Source organism: Hesperophylax consimilis, chromosome 19 (genome assembly GCF_061612785.1).
Source record: "Hesperophylax consimilis isolate HC1 chromosome 19, BYU_Hcon_1.0, whole genome shotgun sequence".
Classification (NCBI taxonomy): domain Eukaryota; kingdom Metazoa; phylum Arthropoda; class Insecta; order Trichoptera; family Limnephilidae; genus Hesperophylax; species Hesperophylax consimilis.
The window spans coordinates 11,458,299-11,485,948 of record NC_142854.1 but is presented as its reverse complement, the minus strand read 5'-3'; the positions used below and the strand labels follow the sequence as shown (position 1 = coordinate 11,485,948).

At 38.2% G+C, this 27,650-nt stretch overlaps 1 protein-coding gene across 2 annotated transcripts; it reads left to right on the top strand.

Moving 5' to 3' along the window:
* The first annotated feature begins 1,655 nt into the window (after window positions 1-1,655).
* On the top strand, window positions 1,656-26,384 carry LOC149414808 (uncharacterized). Of its 2 annotated transcripts, XM_089643077.1 has the most exons (7): window positions 1,656-1,779; window positions 1,913-2,122; window positions 23,160-23,304; window positions 23,510-23,638; window positions 24,542-24,761; window positions 25,089-25,284; window positions 25,980-26,384. In XM_089643077.1, exons 2-5 carry the CDS (start codon window positions 1,914-1,916, stop codon window positions 24,620-24,622), a joined length of 564 nt encoding a protein of 187 aa, XP_089499203.1. In that variant the 5' UTR covers window positions 1,656-1,779; window position 1,913; the 3' UTR covers window positions 24,623-24,761; window positions 25,089-25,284; window positions 25,980-26,384. The 2 variants fall into 2 exon arrangements, 1 of the variants encoding a protein (XP_089499203.1); XR_016303858.1 differs by lacking the exons at window positions 1,656-1,779; window positions 1,913-2,122; window positions 23,160-23,304; window positions 23,510-23,638 and adding an exon at window positions 24,173-24,312.
* Window positions 26,385-27,650: the final 1,266 nt, after the last annotated feature.

Here is a 27,650-nt window from a genome sequence, read left to right as displayed (position 1 = left end):
ACAAAGTATGCTGAACAGTGTGGTAGAATCTGAGAACTATACAGTTTATTGTTCGAAACATAACAGTATGTTATTAATGTATATGATACGGTATAGAATGCAACAACATACCAAATCCCATGGGACTCGCGCCTCTCGCCATTTATTTGTATGCTTATCGTTAAACGGGGCATATTTTTTTATCTTCCTCAGCATTTTCATTTTATCCTTCAATAATTCGCTGCTCATGTTCGAGCCCATTTTGACTGTTCTTTTTTACTATGCAAGTACCTATAGTGAAATAAATTATATGAATTGTTAAAAAAACTATAGCTATATAGGTATTTCCGTTTAAAAAAAAAATAATTATATTTAGTTTGGTCAAGTATTTTAACTGCAAATCCAAATTTAAGTTTTGTATGAAGAAGACTACTTTACCTATTTGGAGGGTTTCAATCAATTTACCTGCATATTCGGATCAGCTTGCTGGAGCGATTGCTCAGCCTCTCTTACTATTTCTTTCAACAGTCTAAACTTCCTGCTTTTCTTCAGTACTAGGCTCCACACGTGTTTGCACACTGGGGCCGAATATCCTCCAAATGCAAACTATTAAATAGAAAATGTTAATAAAAACGTATGTATGTTATTAATGTATATGATACGGTGCGGTGTGTATAGAATGCAATATCATACCAAATCCCACGGGAGGCGAGCAGCTCTCCATCGATGAGTCCGAGTGTCATTGTTTGGTATATTGTGTCTCATCCGCCGCAGCATTTTGCTGAGTTCGCTGTTTGTGCTACTTCCGGCTCCCATCTTGGCTTAATTTTGATCTGGAATTTTCCAAACAAAAGCACACAGTTTATTGTTCGAAATTTAAAATCTTTTTCTTGCAAGGCGATTGGAGATAAGTCGGTACTGGAAAAATAACATAGTTCCTGCATAGTTATGCATTGTCGTTTCAAAACCAAACAGCTAATAAACATTAAATTATAAGTTAGGCACTATTATAAAAATAAAGTAGAATAACCATTTGAGAAAAGCCTTTAATTTATCGATTTTTAGTGTTTATTTGAAAAGTTTATTTTTAGTGTTTATTATGAAAAATGAAGTAGGTACTGGCCGAAAATGCCAAAAAATCTAGCTAATAAAATTTTCGTATGGTTGGCAGAATTGGAAGATGGATAATATCCTGCGGGTGGCCACATTGGACCGGCCGGAAAGGGTAGCTACTTCCCAACATAGTTCAGAGCAGTGTTGCCAACGAAGGCGATTTATCGCCATTTAGGTTACCCAGAACGAGAATCGGCGACGAAAAAATCTAATAGAAGGCGACTAGTCGCTTATTAGGCTACTTCAGAGACAAGTTAAATTATAATTATGTGAGGAATTTTTTCGAAATGGAATTCCTTAGCTACCCCCCCCCCCCCATGGATTTCGAATAATAAAAGGGGGAATCAAGCTCACGGAGAATATTTGTGGGGAATATGTGGGCAGAATTTATGCGAGTTCATTAGAATTACTGCAACTGAAATTCGGCTACTTAATGTTTGAAAAACGGCGACATTAGGCCAAGATCCGTTGGCAACACTGTTTACAATACTGGATGAATACTGGCGTGTAGGGAGAGTGGTTTATTTATGCGTGTAGGTTCATTTATGATACTGGCCAATACTGGCGCACGGCGTGTGTGACAGCGCGGCTCAGCGGCTATTCGCAAATATGGTTTTTTGAAAACTCTAATTTTGCTTAAAATCGTCCAAACAGCAATCTAATAATATCTTCATTCCAAACAGCAAAGTAAGTTTTTTTCCATTTTTAACCGCCATAGCTAGTTTTGTGATGTTTTTTTATGGATTATGTGAAATCTACGTAAAAAAATGGCGATTGTGGTAAAATTGAAATCAGGTTAGATAATTGTGTTTTTTTGCAGGATGTCAAGATTTCGAGAGTGGGATCTGCACTGCAAGGTGTACGTAGGAAATCTCGGATCTTCTGCTTCAAAATACGAAATCGAGCGTGTCTTCGCTAAGTATGGTCCGATCAAAAATGTGTGGGTTGCAAGAAATCCACCAGGTTTTGCCTTTGTTGAATTTGAGGATACGAGAGACGCAGACGACTCTGTAAGGGGTCTGGATGGCACGTGAGTAACATTGAAAATTAAAAATTATAATTTTAGCCAAATAAAAAAACGTGGTTTTGTGCTTTAACCCGCGTGTCAAATTTGTCTTTGAAATATGTTACCGACACAACGCGCGTGGTTTCACCGAACTAGGTCCAGTGAACACAGTTGAGATTTACTGCGTTTAGTATCGCACACAAGTTCGTTGGTCAGACAAGCTGTCACCAGTGCCACAAACACGTTGCTCTAGGCTCCTTTTTGTGTTAAAATGCCTTCCTGTGCTTTTGAGAGCAGCACAAATCATTCTCGATCAAAACCTACCAAATCTGATGGAATTTCTTTCCATTCGTATGTGCTCCAAAATCACTTATTATTTAAATAAATACAATTATTCATATGGATTTTTGTTACAGTTTTGTTTGCCAGTGGACCAAATGTTATCAAAACGACAGGCGTTCATGAAAATATAGCTTTTACAGCCGTACACATTCTTCAGGCAGGCATATATAGTCTATTCACGCATCGTTATTGGCTATTCGTTATATAACTTTAAATGCAGCATATTCCATCCCTCAGATGTAAATAATTGGCTTATAGTAATTAAGGGTAAACATTTAGAATCGCTGTTCACGCTCAATAAGAAAACATGGCTGAGCTATCAAATTGCATTAAATTTTGAAACTTTGATTGACAAAAAATGGAACTTTAACGCATTATTTTCCACTCCCCTGGATTTAAATATGTAGTTGGTTTTTATTGTAATTAAATCAAATCAAAAGTGTTATTTCAAAATTCTGTCTATTATTGTATATGGATGAGATCCCATATGTTGAAAGCAAATTTTCATTTTATGTAATTTTCAATACAATATTCATATTAAGTGTGGCTAGCAATCCTGAAAGTTTACCAAATATTCATATTAAGTGTGGCTAGCAATCCTGAAAGTTTACCAAATATTCATATTAAGTGTGGCTAGCAATCCTGAAAGTTTACCAAATATTCATATTAAGTGTGGCTAGCAATCCTGAAAGTTTACCAAATATTCATATTAAGGCGATGCATTACGTAGTAATTTAAAATCATGTGGTTTGATCCTACAAATGTTTCAGATGCTTTAATTAAATACCGCGAGTAGAATACATCTTAGCCTTTGAAATAATCCATTATTTTTTAGATAAGTCTTTTTATAAGCCCAGAAAAAATAATGTATAAGGCCTATGAAAACTGCTTTAAAGTTCAAAATCTCCTACTTATGAACCTAAATAATAAATAATAATAATAATAATAATAACCTAATAAATCTGCAGTTGATTTAGCTTGCTTGATATGAACGTACAGACACGGATGTATTGTGAGGATTAACTTGGCTTTTGTCTTCGCATCGTCAGCTACTGATATATCCACAGTTTTCATGCACTGTTCCATACCTTCCAATATAAGTAAATTTTCCACAGCGAACGCCAACTCATCGTAGTTTTCTCGCCTTTCAGCTTGGTTATACTTGCGAGGTATGAATTTGACGCCATTTCTGTTAAAATGTCCAACACTTTATGAGTTCGTAACAACTCCTTAACCCTATTCCTAACACGAAAAATATATCCGCGACAACAAGAAATTAGTTTTTAACACAAACACAATTTGACTATTATCGCAACTGATTATAACGCCTGAAATTATCTGGGCCCATAACCTGTTAAATAAATGCGGATGAACAATGGATGAACTAACGTTTATTGAATAGGTTATCGTACACAGATGGCGTTAGTAGTAGTAGTATTTTGATAATTAATATAACATGATGTTTTTGCTTCTTGAGGAAATAGGCCTCTTTACTTTGAAATTTGACTTCCCGCCAAATCTACAGCACGACTTGTAAATAGAGACGGCAGTGCACTGTGTCACATTTCATGAAGGATAAAGACACAAAGGTGTGAAAAGATTAATGATATTATGGTAATATAAATAATTACTTTTTTTTAAGAAAGAAAGACAAACATTCCCGGGTTACGAATAACCTGACAATATTTGAAAATCTCCTACTACCACCACAGTAAGCTGAAAATGTTGCTTGTGTTGTGATGGAGGACTTAGCCAGACGAGGAATTGAACACACTACGCCTGAGTGGGACCCAAGCGCGATGTTAACTCGGCCACCGACCGGTCGGTGCGTATATGATACGGTGCGGTGTGTATAGAATGCAATATCATACAAAATCCCAAGGGAGGCGAGCAGCTCTTGTTTGGTGCATTAGGTGATCATTTTGGGGAATATACAGTCTGTGAACTCTTGTCACATTGACATCACAACAATACGAATATACACATTACTAACGTGTTTGAATCAGCTCCTGCTAAAATATTAAAAAAAATAACTAATTTAAATAGATCCTGATCATAAGTAATACGTTACTCTAGTGCTAATTTAGTAACAGTGCAGTGAAAGTAGTGCATTACTCCACATACGTGTTGTGTTAACTCAAAACCTAAGTTTATTAAAAATAATCCGCCATTACCGCTATTAGGTACCTAATTCCACCGAGCGCGACTTACTACTCTAGTGTGACTGTGTGTGTGTCCGTACTAGCCGCTCAGCGCAAGTACTCACTCCTTCCCGCCGACACAAGTCAAGGCAGCTAAACCCATCTCTTGCTCTTGCCCTTGCTCAGCAAGTGGTTCACTCTTGCTCAGAAGTGTGCTGATTTTGGTCTTTCCTTGGCCAAACGGTGCTGAGGTGGTATCGCACCCGGCAAACGCGTGGGTAAATAGTACCGTTCCTGGTAATTGTCGGGAGTCCTGGTTGTTGTAGGAGGTCGTAGAGTAGTGACAGCAACCAGCTTCACCCTTCGTGCTCTTCTGAAGACAGACGTTTGTCTCTTCAGCGCATAAACCATTGAGAAGAACGAGCAGGTCGACATCTTCTCCCACTATGACGACCCGATCGGCATCTGCTCTTTTTGATAACGCCATCATGACGATCTCTCGATCAGCAACAGCTAATTCTACTCCCTCCTTCTGAAAGGCGTCACAGAGAAGAGTTATAAGGCGTCTCTTATTGTTTTCATTGCCCAAAACATGCTCTTGAGCAATTTGAATTACTGTGGGTTCATCGAAAGTCAAGTCAGTCGTTCCGCTGTTTTTTTTTGGTAGCATCTTCGGGGTAGCCGTCAAAAACGATGGAGACGTTCTTCCCAAAGTGGTTTCGGACGTAGGTGGTATAACGCGCCAAAAGTGCTCGAACCGTGCTTTTCCGCTGCCACACGACCTTGTGCAAGAGGTAGCCAACATCCAAAATGACGTGAGTGCTGGCATCTATCGGCGTGTGGCTGGAAAGAGGAGTGAATGCAGAGTACAGAGTAGATTTTGTGCTCTTGCGCATCCCTTGTTCATTGAACAGAGACATCGGGAACGGGGCCAACTCATACTTGAAGTCATCCTGTAAATCCTGTTCAGATTTCTTTGCAATACACACTCGCTGAAAAATTGTGAGCGGATCCACAGCCACTCTTCTGTTTTTGTCCGGCAGTTTAACCCATATTTCGCCGCTATCAGCTCCCGTGGTCAGATTTTGATGAAATTTGGATATGTGGTATATAAACACACAATTAAGAAAATAAAAAATTTAAAAAAAGGAAAAAAACTCATACTTACAAAAATATGAGGTGGTGCGTTTTCGCACCGTCAGCGAAATAGGGGGGTAAAAAGTAAATGTATGAAACCAAACAAGTTTATTTGAAAGTGGATTTATTTCTCTTCATTTATAAATCGTATTACTAATATTAACTAAAATTAAAGATATTGTATATATAGGTAGGAAAGTGCACCTTTCTAAAAGACATAATAAGAAATTAGCATACACAAATATTATAATAAACGTTATTTTCCGGTATGGTATAATTCGTTACATTTATGGTGCAATGCCACATTACACTCTGGACACATAAAATATGTGTGTGAATGACATATGCGACATCTTTTTCTATTTTCCCCCTTATTTAAAAAATGACTACTCCCTGTTATACTTGACCTCGATGTTGTCGCAAATCTAGTGGGTCTGCCAATAGAAGAAGAATTTACTTTTGACGACTTCATGAGAGCGGTGGCCACACTTCTTCTAAAATTCAAAAGGCTCATATTTTCTTCTGGATGAACCATTTGGTATAGTTTCCATGCATTACAAAGTGCCACATCACAGAAGTTGGAGAATATTGCCCACCACCACTTTTTACCACGAACCCTTATTCTATAGTTTGAAACGAAATTATCCGCTAAATCAACACCTCCCATAAAACGATTATACTGGGTAAGAGCGCTGGGTTGAGTGACATTTATATATCTTTTTTTAATATTTGAATACCTTGATACGTTTTTAATGGGCTCTACGTTATCAAAATTAGATGCCACTGTAACTACAGCACTATCTTTCCATCTAACGACCAGTATCTCATTGTTTTTTTCGAATCTATAATCATATTCCCCTCTTTCTAATTTATTAATTTGTTTGGTCGTTTTTAGTGTACCGATGTTCTTTAGTCGATTTTCTCTTATCGTACCAGTACCGAAAAACAAATAATCACTTAAATACTTCAAAAGTGGGATCGATGTAAATAAGTTATCGAAATAAACAATGTGATTTCCTGGAGTGTCTACACTTTTCAGAAGATCCTTCACAACGTTGCCTCCCATACCCAAATTATTAGTATTTGACGGCACTTTGTTTTTTCCCGTATATATATCAAATGCATAAATATATCCATCTGCAGAAGCCAATGTCCACGACTTATATCCAAATTTGATTGGCTTGCCATGAATATACATTTTACACGAATGTTTTCCTCTATAAGGGATCATTTGTTCGTCTATTGACAGCGCATGCCTTACAATTCCGAACTGTTTAAAATTTTTATTCAACAAGGATAAATATGGTCTAACTTTATAAAGTTTGTCAGTCGTATTGATATTTAAATTGTCAGCCAAATGTAAATTACTCTTGACGTCACGATAGGTTTGTCTGGTCATGCATGACCTTACAAAAGGATTTGTAATGTCCTCATCTAGAGACCAATACATTTCTTCACGAGGTAACCTATGATACCCAGTGTATAATAAAAATCCTATAAATGTTTTTATATTATTGATCGTCAACGATGTGGCTACTTTGTTTTTTAATAGAGCGTAACCATTTGATTGTTCTACAATTAAGTTAATAAGATCATCATTAAAAAATAGTTCAAAGAACTCGGTACAAGATTTACCCACTAATTTTCTTTTCACATCTTCGACGCTTCTATTCTCAACGTTGTTTGGCACTCGCGAATAACTAGGTTTCGATTTCTTCCAACGCATTTCCCTTGGCATTGATGACGAAGATGTTGATGGTTGGGGTTGGGATGGAGTTGTTGAAGGTTCACTCATCAGCCTCTTGGAGTGGACTTCCAAAGTTCCTGCCGTATCTCCGAAAGTATGGCTAAATGCAGCGTCTTCATGTAAATCATTGTCATCAAAATCCTCTTCATCTGTAACTTCGGCGACTTCAGGTGGTAAAACGACCACATCTGGAATATCTTCTTCGCCGTCTTCATCGTTGACATTCAAATTCTCTGTGATAAAGTCAGCAGCCTCTTGTGCGGTAAAAAAGTCCTTTGGATTCATACTATTCAGAAGAAAAAACACAGTATTAGCAGATTGATGCCGGTAATTATGAATAAAATAATGCCAAGGTTTTTACCCCCGTATTTCGCCGACGGTGCGTTAATGCACCACTTAAATAAACTATGTAAAATGAGTACCTTTGAAATTTTTATTTTTTTTAAAGTGTTCAAATTATTAAATACGAGTCAATTCTGTATTAAAAAATGCTAGAATATATTAAGAATTTTAGTCATATGTTAAATATAATAATTATTTAAAAATTGCTTACCTGAGTGTCGTATTTTGTCCGACTTTGGGGGCGTCTACAATGCGACTGAAGCAAATATATTTCTACCTGTTTAGTTCTAACGGTAAAGTCAAACCTTTTCTATAAATACCTGAAAGAATAACGGTGAATTCTTATCAAGTTATCAAAATATGACCAAGCAACCAGGATGGTGCGTTTTTGAACCGTCAACGAAATATGGGTTAACGGTTGAGGTGATCGATACCAGCGTGGTAACTTTATTTTTCCGTTTTATTACTACCTTGTCGTACATTTTCCTCACAATTTTCATTACTCCTTCCGTTCCAACCCTCTGGGCTGTGTGGCAATTAATTTCAGGACCTGCCAGTAAACCACTACTGATAGAAATTAAACTGTCAGTTTTGGGAAATGGAGGGTGGAGAGCAAACCAGTTTTTTAGTTTTTCCACATCACTATTATCTCGGATGATTCGAGAAGGTCTCATGTCTACATGCTGATCTCCAGTATGACATGATAAGCTGCAAAAACTTTCCAGTTCTTCACAAATGTTCAACATAAACACCATTCCTGTTGTCCACCTTGCCAGAGAACTTTCAGAGATTCCTCTTCCTTTGGTCAACCCACCGTAGGTTTTCATGGATCGCATCAGCTTCTGCTCAATTGTTAGGTCTGACCACAACCCAGACCAAAACTTGTCAGACCGGCAAATGGTGAAGGATCCTTTTGTGAACATGTCGTATTCACTTTTATCCATCCGATCTTATAGAGCCATCATATCCTGAAGATAGAGGTGCGCGCTCTTAGCATACAAAAAATGTCCAGCTGCGTGGAAAAAAGGGAGCATCTTGTGGACAATGTACAAATGAAGGTTCCAATCACCAGCACGCTCTGCCTGGATGAATAGTTTTATCAAAGTGGTCATACGAAAGTATTGGACCCACAACTGTGATGTTGGACCATTCGCTTTAATTTTCTCCAAAGCACTTTTAAATTTTGCCTTTAGTATTTGGTAGGTATCAATTTCTTCTGCTTATATAGTGAGAGACCTTTCAGTGTCTCGCAGCAATTTTTCAGTCTCGTCTCGCTCCTCAGGAGTTATGTCAACCTCATAAAAAACAATGCTCGCCAGTGTGAGGTTTGCCAAAATGTGGGCTCGAATAGCTCGTGAATATGCGTGCCCATTCATATGGGTACCCATGGGTATAGGTACTAATGGGTACTTGAAATTTGAAAGAGTCGTAATTATATTATAGCCCTAGGATAAACCCACGATGATTAATGGATTTACTTCACAGCACAATACAACCATAAAAAGACGCGAGAACAGTTTATTTGCATTTCACCCAAAACCCACTTATGACTGTTTTTGGTTATCTGCTATTTTTGAGAGAACCGTTTAGTTTACAGATATCAATTTAGTCTCAAATAAAAGCTTATTAAATTTTCAACAACTTTATTTCAAACAATATTTGACGTGAGATGCGTATTTTAGAAATTATTTTACAAAATAAGTGACCAATTCGAAAAAATTTCACTTTTTGGAAAAAATTGCCTATTTTTGAAGAACTGTATCTTGAAAACCAATGGCTTTATATAGCTTGCTTTGGTCTCAAATTATAGCAAATTTAGTCTACTTTAAAAGTATGCATGACAATTACACCGGTCAGACCCTTCCTTTACTGAGATATTGAGCAAAAACTGAAAAAAATCCGAAAATTTCCTGGTTTTTTTAGGTCCACCGCCGCTCGCACAGCACTTTAGAAGTTGCAAAATTTTTTTTTTAATACTGGTTTAGGTCCTAACAACATATAAAAAATTCAGAATGACTGGACCTTTTGCAAGCACGGATGTACATCTTGACTGGACTATTATTAGGAAGAAAGCTACAACCGAAAATTCAAACACAATAATTGTTATTTCATCGGAACCATGCTGTAGGTTTCGACCGCCGCGCGGAGTGGACGGCTGGCAGTGGAATGAATATGCTATTTCTGCCTCGTTCTAAAAAACCTCCGATCGCGAGACTGCCTTTTGACGAAATTCGAATTCTCGGTCGCTGGTTAATACGCCTTAAGGGGAACGGATGTGCAGCCTTTTTCATGCAAAACTTAAATTTGGCCAAAATACTGAACAAAACATAATAATATATTTTTTTTTTAAATCAAAGGGTGGTGATGTGCTAGTTTATTTATTAATGTTTAAAATTATAAATATAGGCAATAAAAAAAAAACGTTTTTTCATAATTTTAGAGGCAAGTTTGGCAATTATTTGTGACTTAAAGTAATTGGTAATTACTAAAAAAATAATCTTTTTTACTTTTTTTTTTTTTAATATTTACTCCACACAGGAGGCCCTGAAGAAAATAATTTCCCTCGGGGCCTATGTCATCTTTGGGGATGCTGTGTGGAGGGTCTTTTTTTGGAGAGGAAGGAGTGAACATGGGTCTTGAAGAGTCCCATGTTGTAGGAGGGAGGAAACACAGAGGCCGGCAGTTCGTTCCACAGCCGAGCTGTTGAACTTAAGAACGAATCGTAGAAGCGACCCGTTCTCATGTGACAAGTGTCAACTGTGTACAAATGTTGGGCGCGCGTTTGGCGTGTATCCCGACTACGCACCGGTGCCGAAGGGATCAATGACGCTAGTTCCTCAGAGCATCTTCCATTGTAATACCGATAGAACAAGGACAGCATACCTACCTGACGCCTGTGCTCTAAAGATTGCAGTCCGTTTGTTAAGATTGGGGAATCTATCAAACGGACCGCCCGTTTCTGCACAGAGTCAAGGGTTTTTTTCAGGTATTTTGGGGCTCCAGACCAGAGATGGCTGCCAAATTCGACAGTAGGGCGCACTTGCGATTTGTACAGGGTGAGCAGTTGTGTACTATTAAAGTATCTGCGGGCCCTGTACAGTACGCCCAGCTTCTGAGAGGCCAACTTTACTCTGGCTTCGATGGAGCCCCCGTACCTGAGCTGGTCACTTATAGTTACACCAAGCATATCAATGGAAGGCCTGTTCGGAAGATTGCTTCCGTTGAAGGAGACTAGATTATCATTTGGATCCCTTTTAGACGTAATCAGACAGGATTGGGTCTTTGAAACATTAAATTCGACGAGATTATTTTTACCCCAGGAGGAAATACTCTCGAGATAACCGTCCATTCTCTGCTTCAAAGCCCTCCGAGCCGTTGGAGTTTGTGTGCCCTTTGGGGGCTTGTCAAACAAAAAGCTATCATTAACTGTACTGTCATCCGCGTAACAATGAATCGGTGCACATGTCAAAAGGTCATTGATGTGCAACAAAAACAAAGTCGGAGACAGAACCGATCCCTGTGGGACGCCAGCATTTATGGAGTGCGAGGAAGAGGTGAAACCGTCAGCAACCGCCTGAATCGACCTATCCCTTAAAAAGTCAGCAATCCACGTACACAGGGATGCGGGAAGTCCGTAAGAATGCAATTTGTTGACAAGTCCTCGGTGCCAGACCCGGTCAAAGGCCTTGGATATGTCTAGTGCGACCGTTTGGGTCTCACCGTGACGTTCCAGGCACCGCCCCCAAACATGCGTCACATACGCGAGAAGATCACCGCACGAGCGGTTCCGCCGGAATCCGTATTGACGGTCGTTGATAATTTTGTTCTTCTCGAGGTATGTGAGCAGTTTGTCGTTGATCACACGTTCCATCACTTTGGACAGAACTGATGTGATCGCTATGGGGCGGTAGTTGGCCGGGTTGGAGCGGTCACCTTTCTTGGGAATAGGGTGAATTACCGCTTTTTTCCAACCAGAGGGCACAGTGCCACACTTCAGGGACATTTTGAAGAGCTTTGTCAAAACTGGAACTATTTCCGCAGCACACCTCTGCAATACCAGGGCAGGTATTCCATCAGGTCCACTAGCTTTGTTAACATCGAGCCCCCGTATGACGTGGAGTACATCCCGATGCCGGATCCTCAGCTTTTTCATATAGAAGCCGCAGTGAGGAACCGACGGCGGAACAGCACCCCCGTCGTCGAGGGTCGAGTTTTCCGCAAAAATTTTCCCTAATAAGTTAGCCTTTTCGGTGGCGGTGTTTGCTAGTGAGCCGTCAGGTCTGGTAAGAGGTGGCAAACTGGGTTTGCAAAAATTTCGACCTATTGAGCCCGCAAGCGACCAGAATGCTCTGCTGCCATGCGGGCAGGCAGCCAGCTTTTTGCTGATCTGCAGGTCGTGTTCGAATTTTGACCTATTGATGATTCTCTTGCATTCCTTTGCCGATTTGTTGTATGCTGATCTGCTTTCGGGCGTTCGAGATGTGTTGTAGGCTCGGTAAGCCGCGTTTTTTCGTCGGACTGCTTCGGAGCATTGTCGACTGAACCACGGCTTTGAGCCCACACCAGTTTCTTTAGTAGTCGATTGTATGAAGCCATCCATCGCCAATTTGATGACTTCACCAATCTCCTGGGCACATCTTGAAGGGTCCGAAGTCCGAAAACAAACAGCTGACCACGGAAAAGCGTTGAAATGGGCCCGCATACCGAACCAATCTGCTGACCTATAGTGCCACACTTTTCTCCTCAGCCTCTCATTAATGCAAGTATAATGAAATATAAAATAAATTATATGAATTGTTAAAAAAACTATATTGATGGGTTTAAAATTAAATTTTCAAATGTTTAAAAAAATAATTATATTTAGTTTGGTCAAGTATTTTGGCTGCAAATCCAAATTAAAGTTTTGTATGAAGAAGACCGCTCAGTCCTAGATTTACCTATTTGGAGGATTTCAATCAATTTACCTTTAAATTCTGCTCCGGCTTCTGGAACGATTGCTCCGCGTCTGTAATGATGTCTTCCAGCAGCCTGTATCCCCGCTGTTTCTTCAGGATCATGCCCCACACCTGCCTGCACATGGGGGCCAAGTACCCTTCGAAAGCAATCTATTAAATAGAAAATGTTAATAAAAACAAAATGAAAATAATACTATGGTTTGCACAGCTACTGGATTCTCATGAAAGTATTTTAATTGATTGCTAAAAAGGAAAGGTTACAGAACTGGAGTCCAACATTAGAAATTCCCCACTTGGAAAGACTGCTGTTCCAACTGAGCTATTAGAGCGGGAGCACACAGAGAGCGGTAACAACAACGTACACAGCGGGCGCGGCGGTCAAAACGGAACGTCGCGTTCTAAGAGTTCTTTTCCCGCCGAGGCAGAGAACGCCGCGATGTCTGAGGTTACAAAAGTTAATTGAATTGGTTAGGGAAAGGAGTTTATTATACGATTTGAGTGATGTAAAAGCCGAAGCTTGGTGTGAAATTGCTACAGAAATGGAGATAGTAAGTAAAACAACACATTGTTGTGTTGATTGGGTGCACCCAATACATCCTTTTCTTTTTAGAAGCTGCTAAGCTCCACAAGAGCAATAATTCTTCATCGGATGATGGATCAATGATTGAAGTGGTTATTCCCCAAAACGAGTTTATGGTCACAATTTGTTGGTACGATATCATAATATTAATATAGATGACAATGTTAATTATGACGACAGAATACTGTAAATAATCATTTATTAAAAGCTCATATTGTCCGCACTAGACGCTGCCAGTAGTCTTGAATATGAATTTAAAAACTCTTCTTTTAGATCAGGTTAGTTTATTAACATCAAAAAGGAGACGATATAGTACTACCACTTTAATCTTTAATTTGAATGCCTTTTTAATTGTACTGTTGCTTTCTATGGTAAATATATCTCTCAGATCTTGAAATTGGGCATGTCTTATTATTGAGTTGTCGTCAAAATCTGGATATGAGAATGAAATCTTTTAAATTATTTCTAATATTTTTAAATATGTGCACAAAATCATAAAACATAAAAATTGGCAGATTAGTGTGTAAAGGATTAACAAAATTATCCAAGGGAGATATTTGTTTGAACATATTTTGGTTCACCCGATTGTCAGTAATAATGCAAGTGACCGTAGTTTTTTAACAATAATTTGCGTGACGTAGCTCTGCATTGTATCACAAGTTTCAAGGCGAATCGATATTAAACTCCTTAATAAGGTAATGCGTCTAGAAAAACCATTACATCGAACATTTGTTTCAGCCTTTTCCATAAATCTGCAGTTGATTTAGCTTGCTTGATATGAACGTACAGACACGGATCTATTGTGAGGATTAACTTGGCTTTTGTCTTCGCATCGTCAGCTACTGATATATCCACAGTTTTCATGCACTGTTCCATACCTTCCAATATAAGTAAATTTTCCACCATCGTAGTTTTCTCGTCCTTTCAGCTTGGGGGTAAAATTAGGTTTAGGGGAGTCACTCGAATAACCGAAATTGAACTTGATTGAGACTAATTTAGGGCTGGGGAATCCGAATCTGTAAGAATTAGATGGGGGTCGGCACTATTAACTGAGTTATAGGGTCTTGAAATTTTGTACGCGATACATAGGAACCATGTTTTATTTATCAACTGTGAATTAAAAACAATCAAATTAACAACTGTTTGCAACTGTTTTTTTTTTGAAATTTCAGCAGTGCCAACCAAAAAAAAAAGGTGTTGCCATATTTATTTATTTATATTTATTTCTATACATACATTACAGTGTCTACCAAATATTTACATTTGTATATAATACATAAATTTAGAACTGTTGTTAATTTGGTGTTTTATGCTGGGTGTGAGGTAGGTTTGAGTAGGTGACACTGTGGTGGGTAATGTTATATGTTTCGTGAACACCTCACTAGGAGAACCTGTGCTGAGGTGTTTGCGTGGTTTTGATTTAATGGTACATGTATTTATGTGTATTGGTTAAATTTTCTTATATAAGTGTAAGTTGAGATTTTAAATTATTATTTTTTTAAAATGGTTATTGTACATTGTTATTTAAAGAAAAAAGGAAAAAAAGATATTTATACGCACATATATATATACACCCATGTATACATACATATATATATATGCATGCATACACACATATAATAAACACATGTATACATAGATACATACACATTCATCAATGATTATGTTTGGTTTGGTGTTATAATGTTTTGTATAAAATGGATATCTTGTTTTTTGATCCAGGCTGTGATCAGTTTTTTGTGAATGTTTGTGTATGTATTTCCCATTAGTAGTAGTTTCAGAGTGGTGGGCATACAATTAAAAAGTTTTGTAGCGTAATACTGGAAGTGTCTTTGTCCGTGTGTGGTGTATGTTATCGGTATGTTCAGGGTATTGTTTGTTGTCGACCTTGTTTTTATTGTTGTTTGAGGTGGCATTGGAATGTGTAGTTTCTGTTGGAGGAAATTTAGTAGTGCAGATTTGGCATAAAGTTGTCTTATTGACATGACGTCTAATGTTTTGAAAATTTCGCTTGAATTTGTGTAGAATGGTACTTGTAAGATGATTTTAATTATTGCCTTTTGAATTTTTTGTATTGGGTCGATTGTAGTGTTTGTAGCGCTTCCCCAAGCCAGTATGCCATATGTAAAAATCGATTGACAGAGTGCGAAATATATAGATCTAAGTATTGAATGTGGGAAAATGTTTTTGATTGACTTTATTAGGTGCATGACTCTTTTTATTTTATTAGTAATGAAAGTTATGTGGTCAGTCCAGCGTAAGTGTGAATCAATAATGACCCCTAGGTATTTTGTTTGGTTTACCCTTTCTATACGCTTGCACTGGCAATTGGGTGAAGTTTGTTCACAGTCATGTAGAAACAGGTCTATGTTAGGTGGAGGTTGACCTCTTTGTGTAATACTATGTGTGATGTATTTTGTTTTTATTGTATTAACGGTAAGAGTATTCAAGTTTAGCCATTTTTTGACAACTGATAGACTTTTTTCGGCAATTATAAATACATCTTTCCATGTGGCTGCTTGACAGAGAAGTACTGTGTCGTCAGCGAAGGTCACGATTTTACCTTCAATTTTTATGTCACATAGTTCGTTTATGTAGATGAGGAACAATAAAGGGCCGAGTACACTCCCTTGTGGGACTCCGTACGTGATCAAAAGTGGATGACTTGTCTTGCTGTCAATTTTTACTTGTTGCGTTCTGTCAGACATGAAGCTTTTAATTAGATCGAATTCTATTCCATTAATGCCCATGTTTTTTAGCTTTTTGAATAGTTTTTCGTGTGAAATTGTGTCGAAGGCTTTACAGAGATCTAAGTAAATAGATACAACTTTTTTCTTTGTGTCTAGATTTTTTGTAATGAAGTCCGTTACAGTAGCTATTGCATGTTCTGTGCTCATGTTTTTCCTGAAACCATGTTGGTTGATCGAGAGTATGTGATTTGATTCTAGATAGTGTTGAAGTTGTATTTTAATAGTTTTTTCAAGAATTTTCGAAATGGTATTTAGTAGCGTTATGGGTCTGTAGTTGTTTACATTATTTTTTAGTCCTGATTTGTAAATTGGAATAATAAGACCTTTTTTTAGTAAGCTAGGGAAGATTCCTTCTTTTAGACTAAGATTAATTAGGTATGTGAGTGGTTTTAGTAGTTGTTGACTTAGTGTTATGATAGTTTTAGAGTCAACACCATCCGGTCCTGTAGTTGTGTTATTCTTTAATGATTGAATTATTTTATTAGTATCTTCTAGCGTAACGTTATGTAATTTGAAATGTCTGTTGTAATTGTCATTACTGATGTTTGTTGTATTGTTTTGAGGTTCCTGGATATCTCTGAGAGGAAACGTAGTTTTTATATTTTCAGCTAGGCTAACACCAATATTAGTGTAGTGTTTGTTTATAAAATTGAGGATACGTGTAGAATTCTCGTGGAAGTGGAGTTCTTCATCATCAATTAGTAATTTTTTTATGGTATCGTCTTTGTTATTCTGTGAATGCGTACTTTCCCTCAAAATTGACCATACGGTTTTAGGGTCATAATTAGCTGTTATCAGTTTGTTTCGGTAGTATAATTCTTTGGCTTTACGTATTGTAAGGGAACAAATATTTCTGTACCTTTTATAGAAGAAATAAAGTGAGGTATCATAAGGATTCAGTTTAACTTGTTTGTGTAGTTTGTCCCTTTTTTTAATGCTGTTTATGATGCTTTGAGTAATCCATTTTTTTAGTCTAACTTTGCGGTGTGGAATAGATGTGGATGTTTTTATGGTATTTTGTATAATGAGAGTTTGTAGATATGTTAAAAAATAATTCCAGGCTTCTTCTGTTGAGTTAATTTTTGTAAGATGTTCCCATGTCTGTTTTTCTAAACATTTTTTTAGGTTTTCGTAGTTAATTATTTTTTTTGCGGTGTTATTTTGGAAAGTTGATTTCATAGTTGGGGAAGTCAGGCCTATCATTGTTGTGTAGTGATCTGTGATTGTTGATTCGTATACTGCACTACTTATTGGTCTTTTTGATTTAACCATAATGTGGTCTATACATGATTCTGAGTCTTTGGTTACCCTGGTAGGAGTATTAATGGTGCTTATAATGCCATGTTCCAGGAGCATCAGTTGGTATTCAATGTTTTGAGGGTGACCATTTGGAAGTATGTTTATGTTTAGATCACCAGCTATGATGATGTTTTTGAATGAAGTTAATTTTTTTAGGTGAGAATCCAGAGCCATTATAAATGGTGTAATATTGGGTATGGATGGTGATCTGTATAGGGCGAGGATACATGTATTACAGTCGGTGATTATTTGTAAACAGTTTGAATTTACTAAGTCAATTTCTGAAACAGAAGCGTTAATACTATCATTTATGTATACAACAATGCCATCATTTTGATTTTTATTATTTAATGTGTGAAATGAAGTATAATTATTTTTGTATTTTTTTGTAAAAGTTGTTGAAATCCAACATTCTGTTAGGATTATAATTTTAAAATCTGTTTTAAAGTTGCTTAAGAGTATGTCAAGTTCATCATAGTTTTTGTTCAGGGATCTTATATTTTGGTTAAATATTGTAAGAGAACCTGGGGTGTTAATAATAGAATCACATAGTTTTGTATCATTGGTTGTGTGATGTTGGTGTGTGCTATTTAAGTTCATTGTGAGTAGATCAGCCATGGTGGTATGTTAAATAAGAAAAATGTTATTATGAGGTCTGAGTGACCTACAATAGTTACATCATTTTTTTTAAATCATTTTCATTTTTAATTTGCATAATTTTTTCCCCCGGACCTTTCCTGATTAGCAGTTTGCCCGTTTTAAACCACACGAATTGGAAATTTTTTTCTTTGGCCGATTGTTTGGTTTTCCATAATAATTCTTTGTAGTACGGTGAAAGCACTTCACTAATGTAAATAGGAGAGTTTGTATTTAAAGTCTTAGCCTTGTTTTTGAGTGATAAAATAGAGTCCCTGGTTTTAAGGCTGAGGAAGGAAGCACGGAGTTTTTCCGGGGCATTCTGTCGCCGATCCTGTGTCCTGGTCACCATTCGTATGTCCTACTGTAGCAGGGGCAAACCCAGGAAACTGGCTACCCGAAGTACTGCTTCCACAGGTGGTTCACCCGGCTGCAACTGTACGCCCGCCATCTCTAAGCTATCAGAGAGTTTTTCTTGCTCTAATTCTGCGACACGGCATTCCAGAGAAGAGATTCTAATTCTTTTGTTTTCATTTTCTTCTCGCAAGAATTTAGATTCCTTTAATATATTATATAATAATAATATTTTTTTACAAAATAGGTTAGGTTTTTGGTTTGGGTTAGAGTAGGCAGAAGAACATGGGAAAAAGGTATTAGAATTAAATCACAAACCAGTCTATACAAACCTAGCGTAGGCCACAAACTACTTGAAAACTGGGATAAAAGGGGACTGACATAGACTGGTTTGTGACTTAATTCTAATACCTTTTTCCTATGTTCTTCTGCCTACTCTAACCCAAAATAAAAACCTTACCTATTTTGTAAAAATATATTATTAGTATATGGCAACACTTTTCTTTTTTTGGTTTGCACTACTGAAATTTCAAAAGTATTAAATAGTTGTTAATTTGATTGTTTTTAATTCACAGTTGATAAATAAAACATGTTTTCAAAGTGTCGCGTACGAAACTTCAAGACCCTATAGCTCAGTTAGTTCCGACCCCCACCTAATTCTTTCAGATTCGGATTCCCCAGCCCTAAATTAGTCTAAATCAAGTTCAATTTCGGTTATTCGAGTGACTCCCCTAAACCGAATTTATTCCCTGGTATTTTCGAAACATAAGCAGTCGAAGTTTATTGTTTTAATCCTTTTCTTGCAAGGCGATTGGAGATAAGTCGGTACTGGAAAAATAACATAGTTCCTGCATAGTTATGCATTGTCGTTTCAAAACCAAACAGCTAATAAACATTGAATTATAAGTTAGGCACTTTTATAAAAATAAATTAGAATAACCATTTGAGAAAATATATCAAAGCCTTTGTTTTATCAATATTTAGTGTCAATATTTTATGAAAAATGAAGTAGGTACTGGCCGAAAATGCCAAAAATTGGTTGGCAGAATTGGAAGATGGATAATATCCTGCTGATGGCCATATTGGACCGGCCGGAAAGGGTAGCTACTTTCCACCATAGTTCAGAGGTTCAGAGCAGTGTTGCCAACGAAGGCGATTTATCGCCATTTAGGTTACCCAGAACGAGAATCGGCGATGAAAAAATCTAAAAGAGAAGGCGACTGGTCGCTTATTAGACTACTTCAGAGACAAGTTAAATTATAATTATGTGAGGAATTTTTTTCGAAATGGAATTCCGTAGCTACCCCCCCCCCATGGATTTCGAAAAATTGTTGTGGGGAATCACATACGATATATTTTTGTTATTTGTTTTTGGGGTATTATGCCGTGTTGCGCTAACTCCTTCTTTAGCCAACGTTTCGGACAGCATTGCAGTGTCCATCATCAGGGCAGATGTGTTATTTGAAACCCAAAAACAAATAACAAAAATACTTTTGGCCGTGAAAATCTTAAATCATATTTGACGAACCTCTATGGGGAGGAAGTTCACACTCTGGTACGACGATTGGAGAATCTGAGAAAGAAAAGGAACCATTTTTTGGGGAGCCTTGCTTTTCTCAAGAGGTATAAAGAAGAATCGATTGTACCAGTACACATCCAAATAAAAAAGACACATCACATCCCGGAAAGCAGATAGAGTATTCCAAAGAGCGGAGGCTGCACTATTAAGGGAGAGGATCCACAATGTGCGAGGCGAGCTGGATGGAGTATCTCGGGACCTTTTCGCTCTACATCTGCACTTAAGTGCAACCCTTACCGAAGAAGACTGGAGAAAAGTTGACAACATGACTTACCAACAAGCAGTAAGATCTAAACAGTCAACAGATGCGAGACAGAAACAAAAGTTTGAAAGACTCAACCGAGACAAAAAAGGTGATCGAAAACAACTCGATCAAAATAAAGTTGTCATCAACATTTCGACCCTTGCGTTGAGCCCAGACGCAACTTCTGTACTGGCAAAGGGGATGAATTTTGCAGTGGCCCCTAAAAAGATACCTGTGGAATCCATCGTATGTGGTGTAGAAACTGCACTACATACAATGATGAAAGTACACAAAATGTCAGAGGTGCAAGCAGAGGACATCCGGCAAGAGACTTGCCATATTTTGAAAAGGGCTGAAATACCCCGCCCCAATATCACGAAAGGAGAGTTTGCGGCCCTAAAAGAATTACGCGCCAATGAGGAAATCTTGGTTCTGCCAGCCGATAAAGGAAATGCCACTGTCGTGATTAATACGGCAGACTACACAAAGAAGATGGAAGACCTCTTGTGCGATTCAGGCACCTATAAGAAGATTAAAAACAACCCTACCAACAAGATTGACATAAAGACGAGGGAACTAGTGAAAGCTTCTAGCATCAGGAAAGAGGATTGGTCTAAGCTTTTTGTAAAAGCCTCTAGAACTCCTGCCCTGTACGGTCTCCCAAAAATACATAAAAAGGAAATCCCAATGAGACCGATTGTTAGTGCTATTGGTGCTCCTACATACAAACTTTCCCAATACCTCTCGAGATTACTGCAGATGCAAACTGGAAAAACCGAATCGTGGATTAAGGATTCAACAGATCTGATTAGTAAGCTCAAGAAAGTTAAGACTGAGGAAGGAGATATTCTGGTCAGCTTTGACGTCGTGTCACTTTTCACAAATGTGCCTCTAGAAGACTCCATGACAATGCTAAGGGAGATATATGAGGAAGACATTTGCAAACTTTTTGAACACTGCCTCAAAACGGGTTATTTTGCGTTTCAGGGTGAACTATTTGAGCAATTGGAGGGAGTTGCGATGGGCAGTCCGTTATCGCCAGTACTAGCCAACTTTTTTATGGAGAAGTTTGAAGAAGTGGCACTCGACACAGCTTCGGCTGTCCCTAAAGTATGGTGGCGCTACGTCGACGATGTCTTCGCCATTTGGCCTCATGGAACGGAGAAACTAAACGAATTCCTGGATCATCTTAATTCTCTCCACAGCAAAATTAAATTCACAATGGAACTGGAAAACGAAAATAAAATCCTGCCCTTTTTAGATGTGGAGGTGATGCGGAAACACGATGGTAGCCTAGGGCATACTGTATATAGGAAACCAACCCATACGAATCGGTACTTACACGCTGATTCGCACCACCACCCAGCGCAGAAGAGAGGACTTATCCATACATTGGTGACCCGAGCGACCAGAATATGTGAAGAACATAAAATCGGAGCGGAACTTACGAAGCTGACCGATGCACTGGAGCGTAACGGCTACCCAGCAAGTCAGACAAGGCAAATCATAAGAGCCAAATCTGCACCAAACGAAGACAGAATTGAACAAGAGTCGAAAGGCTGTGCCTTCCTGCCTTATGTGCACAATGTGACAGACAAAATTGCCAGGCTATTGAGAAAGAAAAATATCAAGACTGTCTTCGGAACAACAACAAAGATACAGGACTTACTGAGGTCTGCAAAGACTAAGTTTCCTCTGGAAACAGATGGAGTGTATAAACTCAGCTGTTCCGGATGTGACAAGGTCTATGTAGGCCAGACAGAGCGGACTATCTCCAAAAGGATTTCAGAACACTTCAGAGCTTGTAAACTCGGCCACCCTGACAAATCGGCAATTGCCGAGCATCTGATTGACACCGGGCATTACTTTGGATTTGTTCCTGAAATCCTGGGGAGACCGAAAACTTATAGAGCACGGCTGATTACGGAGGCCATTGAAATTCATAAAAATCCCGTAAACATTAATAGAGACGATGGAGCTAAGCTTAATAGTTTCTTGGTATCCGGTAATTGACGGATACACCAGAGCTAAACGAAGAAAACCACTTTAAATAAAAAATTAAAAAATAAAATGATACGTTAATATTAGCTCAGAGGGTTGGAGCTGGCAACACGGTATCACAACCTCATACATAAGCTCACATTTTAACACAACCTCAAATAACACATCTGCCCTGATGATGGACACTGCAATGCTGTCCGAAACGTTGGCTAAAGAAGGAGTTAGCGCAACACGGCATAATACCCCAAAAACAAATAACAAAAATACTTTTGGCCGTGAAAATCTTAAATCATATTTGACATACGATATATATATTTTTTTCAGCGAAGTTCTGTAATAACCCCCCCCCCCATTGATTTCAAATATTTTGTGGGGAGCACGAATTATGTTTTACAGAAATTCTGTAACAACCCCCCCCCCCCATGGATTTCGAATAATAAAATGGGTAATCAAGCTCACGGAGAATATTTGTGGGCAATATGTGGGCAGAATTTATGCGAGTTCATTAGAATTATTGCAACTGAAATTCGGCTACTTAATGTTTGAAAAACGGCGACATTAGACCAAGTTGGCAACACTGCTCCGTATATCTATGCCTATGTGATTTGACAGCTGGCAAGTGCATAGGTTATGTTTAATGTTTAATGTTTATCATTTATTTCTTAATAAAACTCATATAATAACTAGCAGAATCATCACATTTTGTAAGTAAGTCATAAATATCTTTGAAGAAGTATTAAGAAATATTTCAGAAGTTTGGAAGGCCATATTGTTTAAGCAAACTTCGGTTTTATGAGTTTTCTGGCAAATAGATCAGCACAATAATATAACTACGTGAATAAGCTGATTTTATGTGTAAAATGTCAGTTTTTGAACGTTCAGCATATGTTTTTATTTACCGATTGAAGATTTTATGAAAATGCGGCGCTTAACCGTGTATTTTTCATGTTTCAGGCTTAAGATGGATATGTCAATATATTTCTCACATCCACTCAAGTTGGATGAGGTCTGTCGAGCCTGCTTGGGGAAGAAAGGACAGATGCAGCAGCTATATGGCTCCTGTCTTGATGATATGATGATGTCCATCACAAACTTGGAGGTAAAATAAATTTCTCGTAAAAAAACTAACCAACGAATCTCGTAAACACAGTTCTGTATTGCAAATTTAAAGTTCGGTTAGGCAAATATTTGGCGTACGAAACACGCCCACAAGGCACTTCTTGTGTTATTCTTTATTCTATGCATATTACATAATATAAAGGTTTAAATTCTATTTTAGTCTGATTTGGCATGGTAATTTGCAGGTGCGTGAAGATGACGGGCTACCCAAGCTGCTCTGCAAGCAATGCGTAATCGCTATCAGCCGCTCCTTCGCCTTCAAGAAGATGAGCGAGCGCAGTGACATCCGCACCTACATCAGCGACGACTTCCAGGTTATATTCATCTCATCTTTGGTTTGATTTTTCTGAAAATTTATTGAAACTGATTATCAGAAAAGAAGGGAACAATTCGTTTCCTATGGTGAGTACTCTGGCACATATCCTACCAACTCAGGAGGGCGATTCTCGTTCTTTTAGCCTTAAGCTAAATGATAGCATTCGTCAACGACTGCTATCGTTTGCGAAAGATAGCTGTCCGTCGCTTGTAACATCTTTTCTTAACTATTAAGCGATTCTCGTTCTTCTGATAGCCTTACAAGTTCGATTTTGGAGAGACCTAGTAAAAAATCCTAAAGAAGCGTGGTTAAGAGCATCTACGAAATTGTTAAGAGATTATTGAAAACACAAATTGGTGAAATATAATTAAGTGACGCAAGGTTTCTAACTAAAACTTAAAAAAACAAATACTTTGTATGATAATGCATTTTAATAACTGCTTATTTTATTTATGAATTACATAAATAAGCCATTTATCGAAGATTTACGTTTTGTGAAAAGGTACTTACCTCGCTGGATAGTAATGACTTTGTTACAGATTCACCACTTCTAAAGTGACGTTTGCTGTCAAATGTCAAACTAAAGCGGGGTTTATTTATGGGCCGAACGGCGCATTTATGTTGTCACCGTTTTCGTTTGCTAATTAACTTGACAAAATTGTTTAAAATGAGGTAAGCAAAAGCTATATGTTGTAAGTAAAAGCATGATATCATTTAGATGCTTTTCACCCCAGACTGAAACGGAATTAACAACGTATTATGTCCGTGTACAATTGCATTTTTAGGTTAAAAAGTGAGACAGCTATTTTATTATTATCTTTCGTGTACATCATTGTGTTTGAAACCTAAGAATAGTGTGTAATAGTTACATGTCATCAATTGTCGTAAAATTCATTTTCAGTGTGCAGCAACAGAGTGGCACGGTCAAGACAATTCGATAAATGCTGCTGGCGGATCCATGACAGCCGAGCCAATCTTTTAAAATGAAGACGACATTGAGGTGATTTTTCACAAAAACGGCGCTCTACAAATTATCCAATTATTATTATTATCATTATTAAAACCTAGGAGATTAATTAAATAATGCTGCTCCACACAAGACTATAATCCAATGGCAAAAAGTAAGTTTATTTATCCACTTTGAATAGTGCCTGTTCGACAATGTGTAGTCAATTGAAGGACTAGATGTGCCCAAAGTCCTTCCCAATGACGATGTACGTAGTTTATTTATGTTTTATGGTGCTATATCATGTTTAACAAGTACACGACTGATATTGTGTGTCGAAATGCATAGCGGTTAAACACAAGATACCTTTGGCAGAGAGGATATGCCGAGTCAAAATACCTGATATGTGTATACACAAATTTATTTGTTAGTTTATATAATATGTTTTACTAAATAATCAAATTTCATAAGATACAATTTGATATGTTTATTTATTTCATAGAGATCTCTTCTTGCACGTGGATGTCGCTGATGAGAGTGATGAGCCTCCTGTACTTGTAGAGATGCTAGCGGTAGAGATGCAGTGGAGTGTTGGGTGAATACCCCGTGACAAGCTCACAGTAGACAGACCTCCCCCTCCCCAAGCCAACCCCAACCCCAACCAAGCCAGCCAAGGAGAAGACCTCGATTCGTAGCAGGTAATTCTTTATACAAATAAAGTAGCTTCACGTCCATTTAATCTAAGTTCGCAGGAAAACCACAGGTTAGTTTTACCCTACTGATGACCGATCATTGCGATAGTAATACTGCTCAGTACGAGAGGAACGGCAGTTTTGGACATTTGGTTCACGCACTCGGTCGACCGGCCAGTGGTGCGATGCTACCATCCACAGGATTAGGCCTGAACGCCTCTAAGGCCGTATCCCGCCTAGGCAAATCGGGCGGTGATACGTGATGTGAGTTCCGCGAGTCGAAAGGCTCTCTAAACAATGTGACATCTATCAGACGGAGGCCCCCGTCCGCGGGGGCCTCCGTCGAAGCCCGACGAGGCGAGGCGAGCACTGCGCAACGTGGTTAAATGTCCCGGCGCGATGGCGCCCCGCCTCTGACCAAGCTTAAGTTCGACGTCGGAACTCGGAATCGTCCGCAGACGACCTTCGTACCTGGCAGGGTGTTGCGCCCGGTAGAGCAGCGTCATGCTGCGATCCGTTGAGACTCAGCCCTACGCCAAGAGATTCGTCCGATCGTCTCCACGGAGCGTCGGCCCCCCCATGCTGCTGCTGTTTGCGGCCTAGCGCGAGCGAGCGTGTTATTTAAATTATATTTTATAATGTTCGTAAGATCAATAAAAAATTATTAGAGATATCAATTTAATAGTTATTAAATTTTTCAGACCGAAACGAGAGCAGAGCTGATGAGAAGCTGATGGATTAGCAGAACAGCGCTATGTTGGTGAAGAAAACTGGTTCATCGATTCTGCTTATCCTGCGTGGATTGTGCTACACGACGTATGAATTTATAATTCGGGTCGCTTGTGCAGACTCATACACATATTCTTTTTGTTTTTAAATTGAATATTATATATCAATATCTTTGAACTAAATATTATGTTTCAGGTTCTATGTTCAGAGAAGACAATATTATATGCTGTGTACTTGTTTTTGTTGAAAAATTATTTATAATTATGTGTTGTCAATAAAACGTTTATTATGTACCACATGTCATGAATTATTTATACCTATGAGCTATGAGTTTTCCTATTTCATGCCGGAGTTCCATAACACAAGGAACGCAGCTTCACCACTTTGCATTTACATCCAAGGTAACCAAGTTCGGATCACAAATCTGAAATGTTCATTTTTTATTATAATATGACTTTCTTGTGCATATGAAGATCTCACCATTTGCACGTTTAAGGAGTGATTCCCGTGATGATTGCAGTACATATATTCCTGTACTGCAGTACCAACGATAGCTATACGAGTGCAGTCAATTGCTACTATAGTACCAGGGAAAGGATCACCGGACTGCTCAAATATTTGTCTGGCTTTTTGCCTATCTGCAGCATTCAAAGGAAATTTAACCCACGTCCGGAGTAGTGTGTCGTTGATAGCCGATGAAACATTTAATATGCATCGGCTAACCGACGACTGACAGACAGCCAAGCCCCACTCGTGTCCTATACCTCTCTGGTACGAGCCCACCGCATAAAATCTTACTGCAGTAAGTACCTGTAAAAAATTCAGCTATTAATAGTGTATCTTATTTTCTCATGGATTACATTGTTAATTGAATGTATCTCTCACCTGTGACTGGACAGACAGTCAATGCTTTCTTCTCGGTTGTAAGATAGGGGATAACGAGTTCATTAGATATTCTGAATAAATTCAGGAACTCCGTTTGCCCCATTTCCATGGGATTTTGGGCGTCTCTTAAGATACGGAAAGGGATTCTAATTTCGTTGTGGTTAACTTCAAAACCCACAATTTCGAGCGCCAGCCATCCTGCAGCCATTTTATCTGAAACTTATTATTTATGTAGAAATCCTCAATGGTATGTGTAGTTTATTGTAAATTAAATCACTTATCTGGCTTTCGACATGTTACGTACTTTACAAACATCGCAATTACCTTATTCAATTTATTTAATAGCATTATTGTGCCACAAACAAGTCACTAATCATGTTTACAGTCAATACTTACGATAATATTAAGTTTTCTCTTGTTAAAACTACGCAAATATTGCTAATTGTCAAAACGTCACACTTAAATGAAGCAAATTCTCCGCGAACGCTAGCGTTCCGCCGCCGAAAGACAGGTCTAGGGGTACCCTTCGCGTAAGGCTATAAGTTTTGGCGCGCAATCGAAAATCTAAGGATCCATCTGTCATCGAGAGAACCGGAATCGCTTCATACGAATAAACCGAGAAAAATCGTTAATTTGAATGTAAGGACGATTTTAGTGTCGTTAAGTAGAACGAGAATCGCCCTCGGACTCTTCATATTCATGGATCGTCTCATATATAATCTTCTAGAGTGTTTAGGGGCTTTGGGCTTTCTAGCAAT

Excerpts from the sequence above, each read along its gene's own strand:
- LOC149414808 (XM_089643077.1), top strand. The coding sequence starts at position 1,914 with ATGTCAAGATTTCGAGAGTGGGATCTGCACTGCAAGGTGTACGTAGGA. Across the intron at positions 2,123-23,159 it reads GTAAGGGGTCTGGATGGCAC|GCTTAAGATGGATATGTCAA; the intron begins GTGAGTAACATT and ends TTCATGTTTCAG. Across the intron at positions 23,639-24,541 it reads ACATCAGCGACGACTTCCAG|TGTGCAGCAACAGAGTGGCA; the intron begins GTTATATTCATC and ends ATTCATTTTCAG.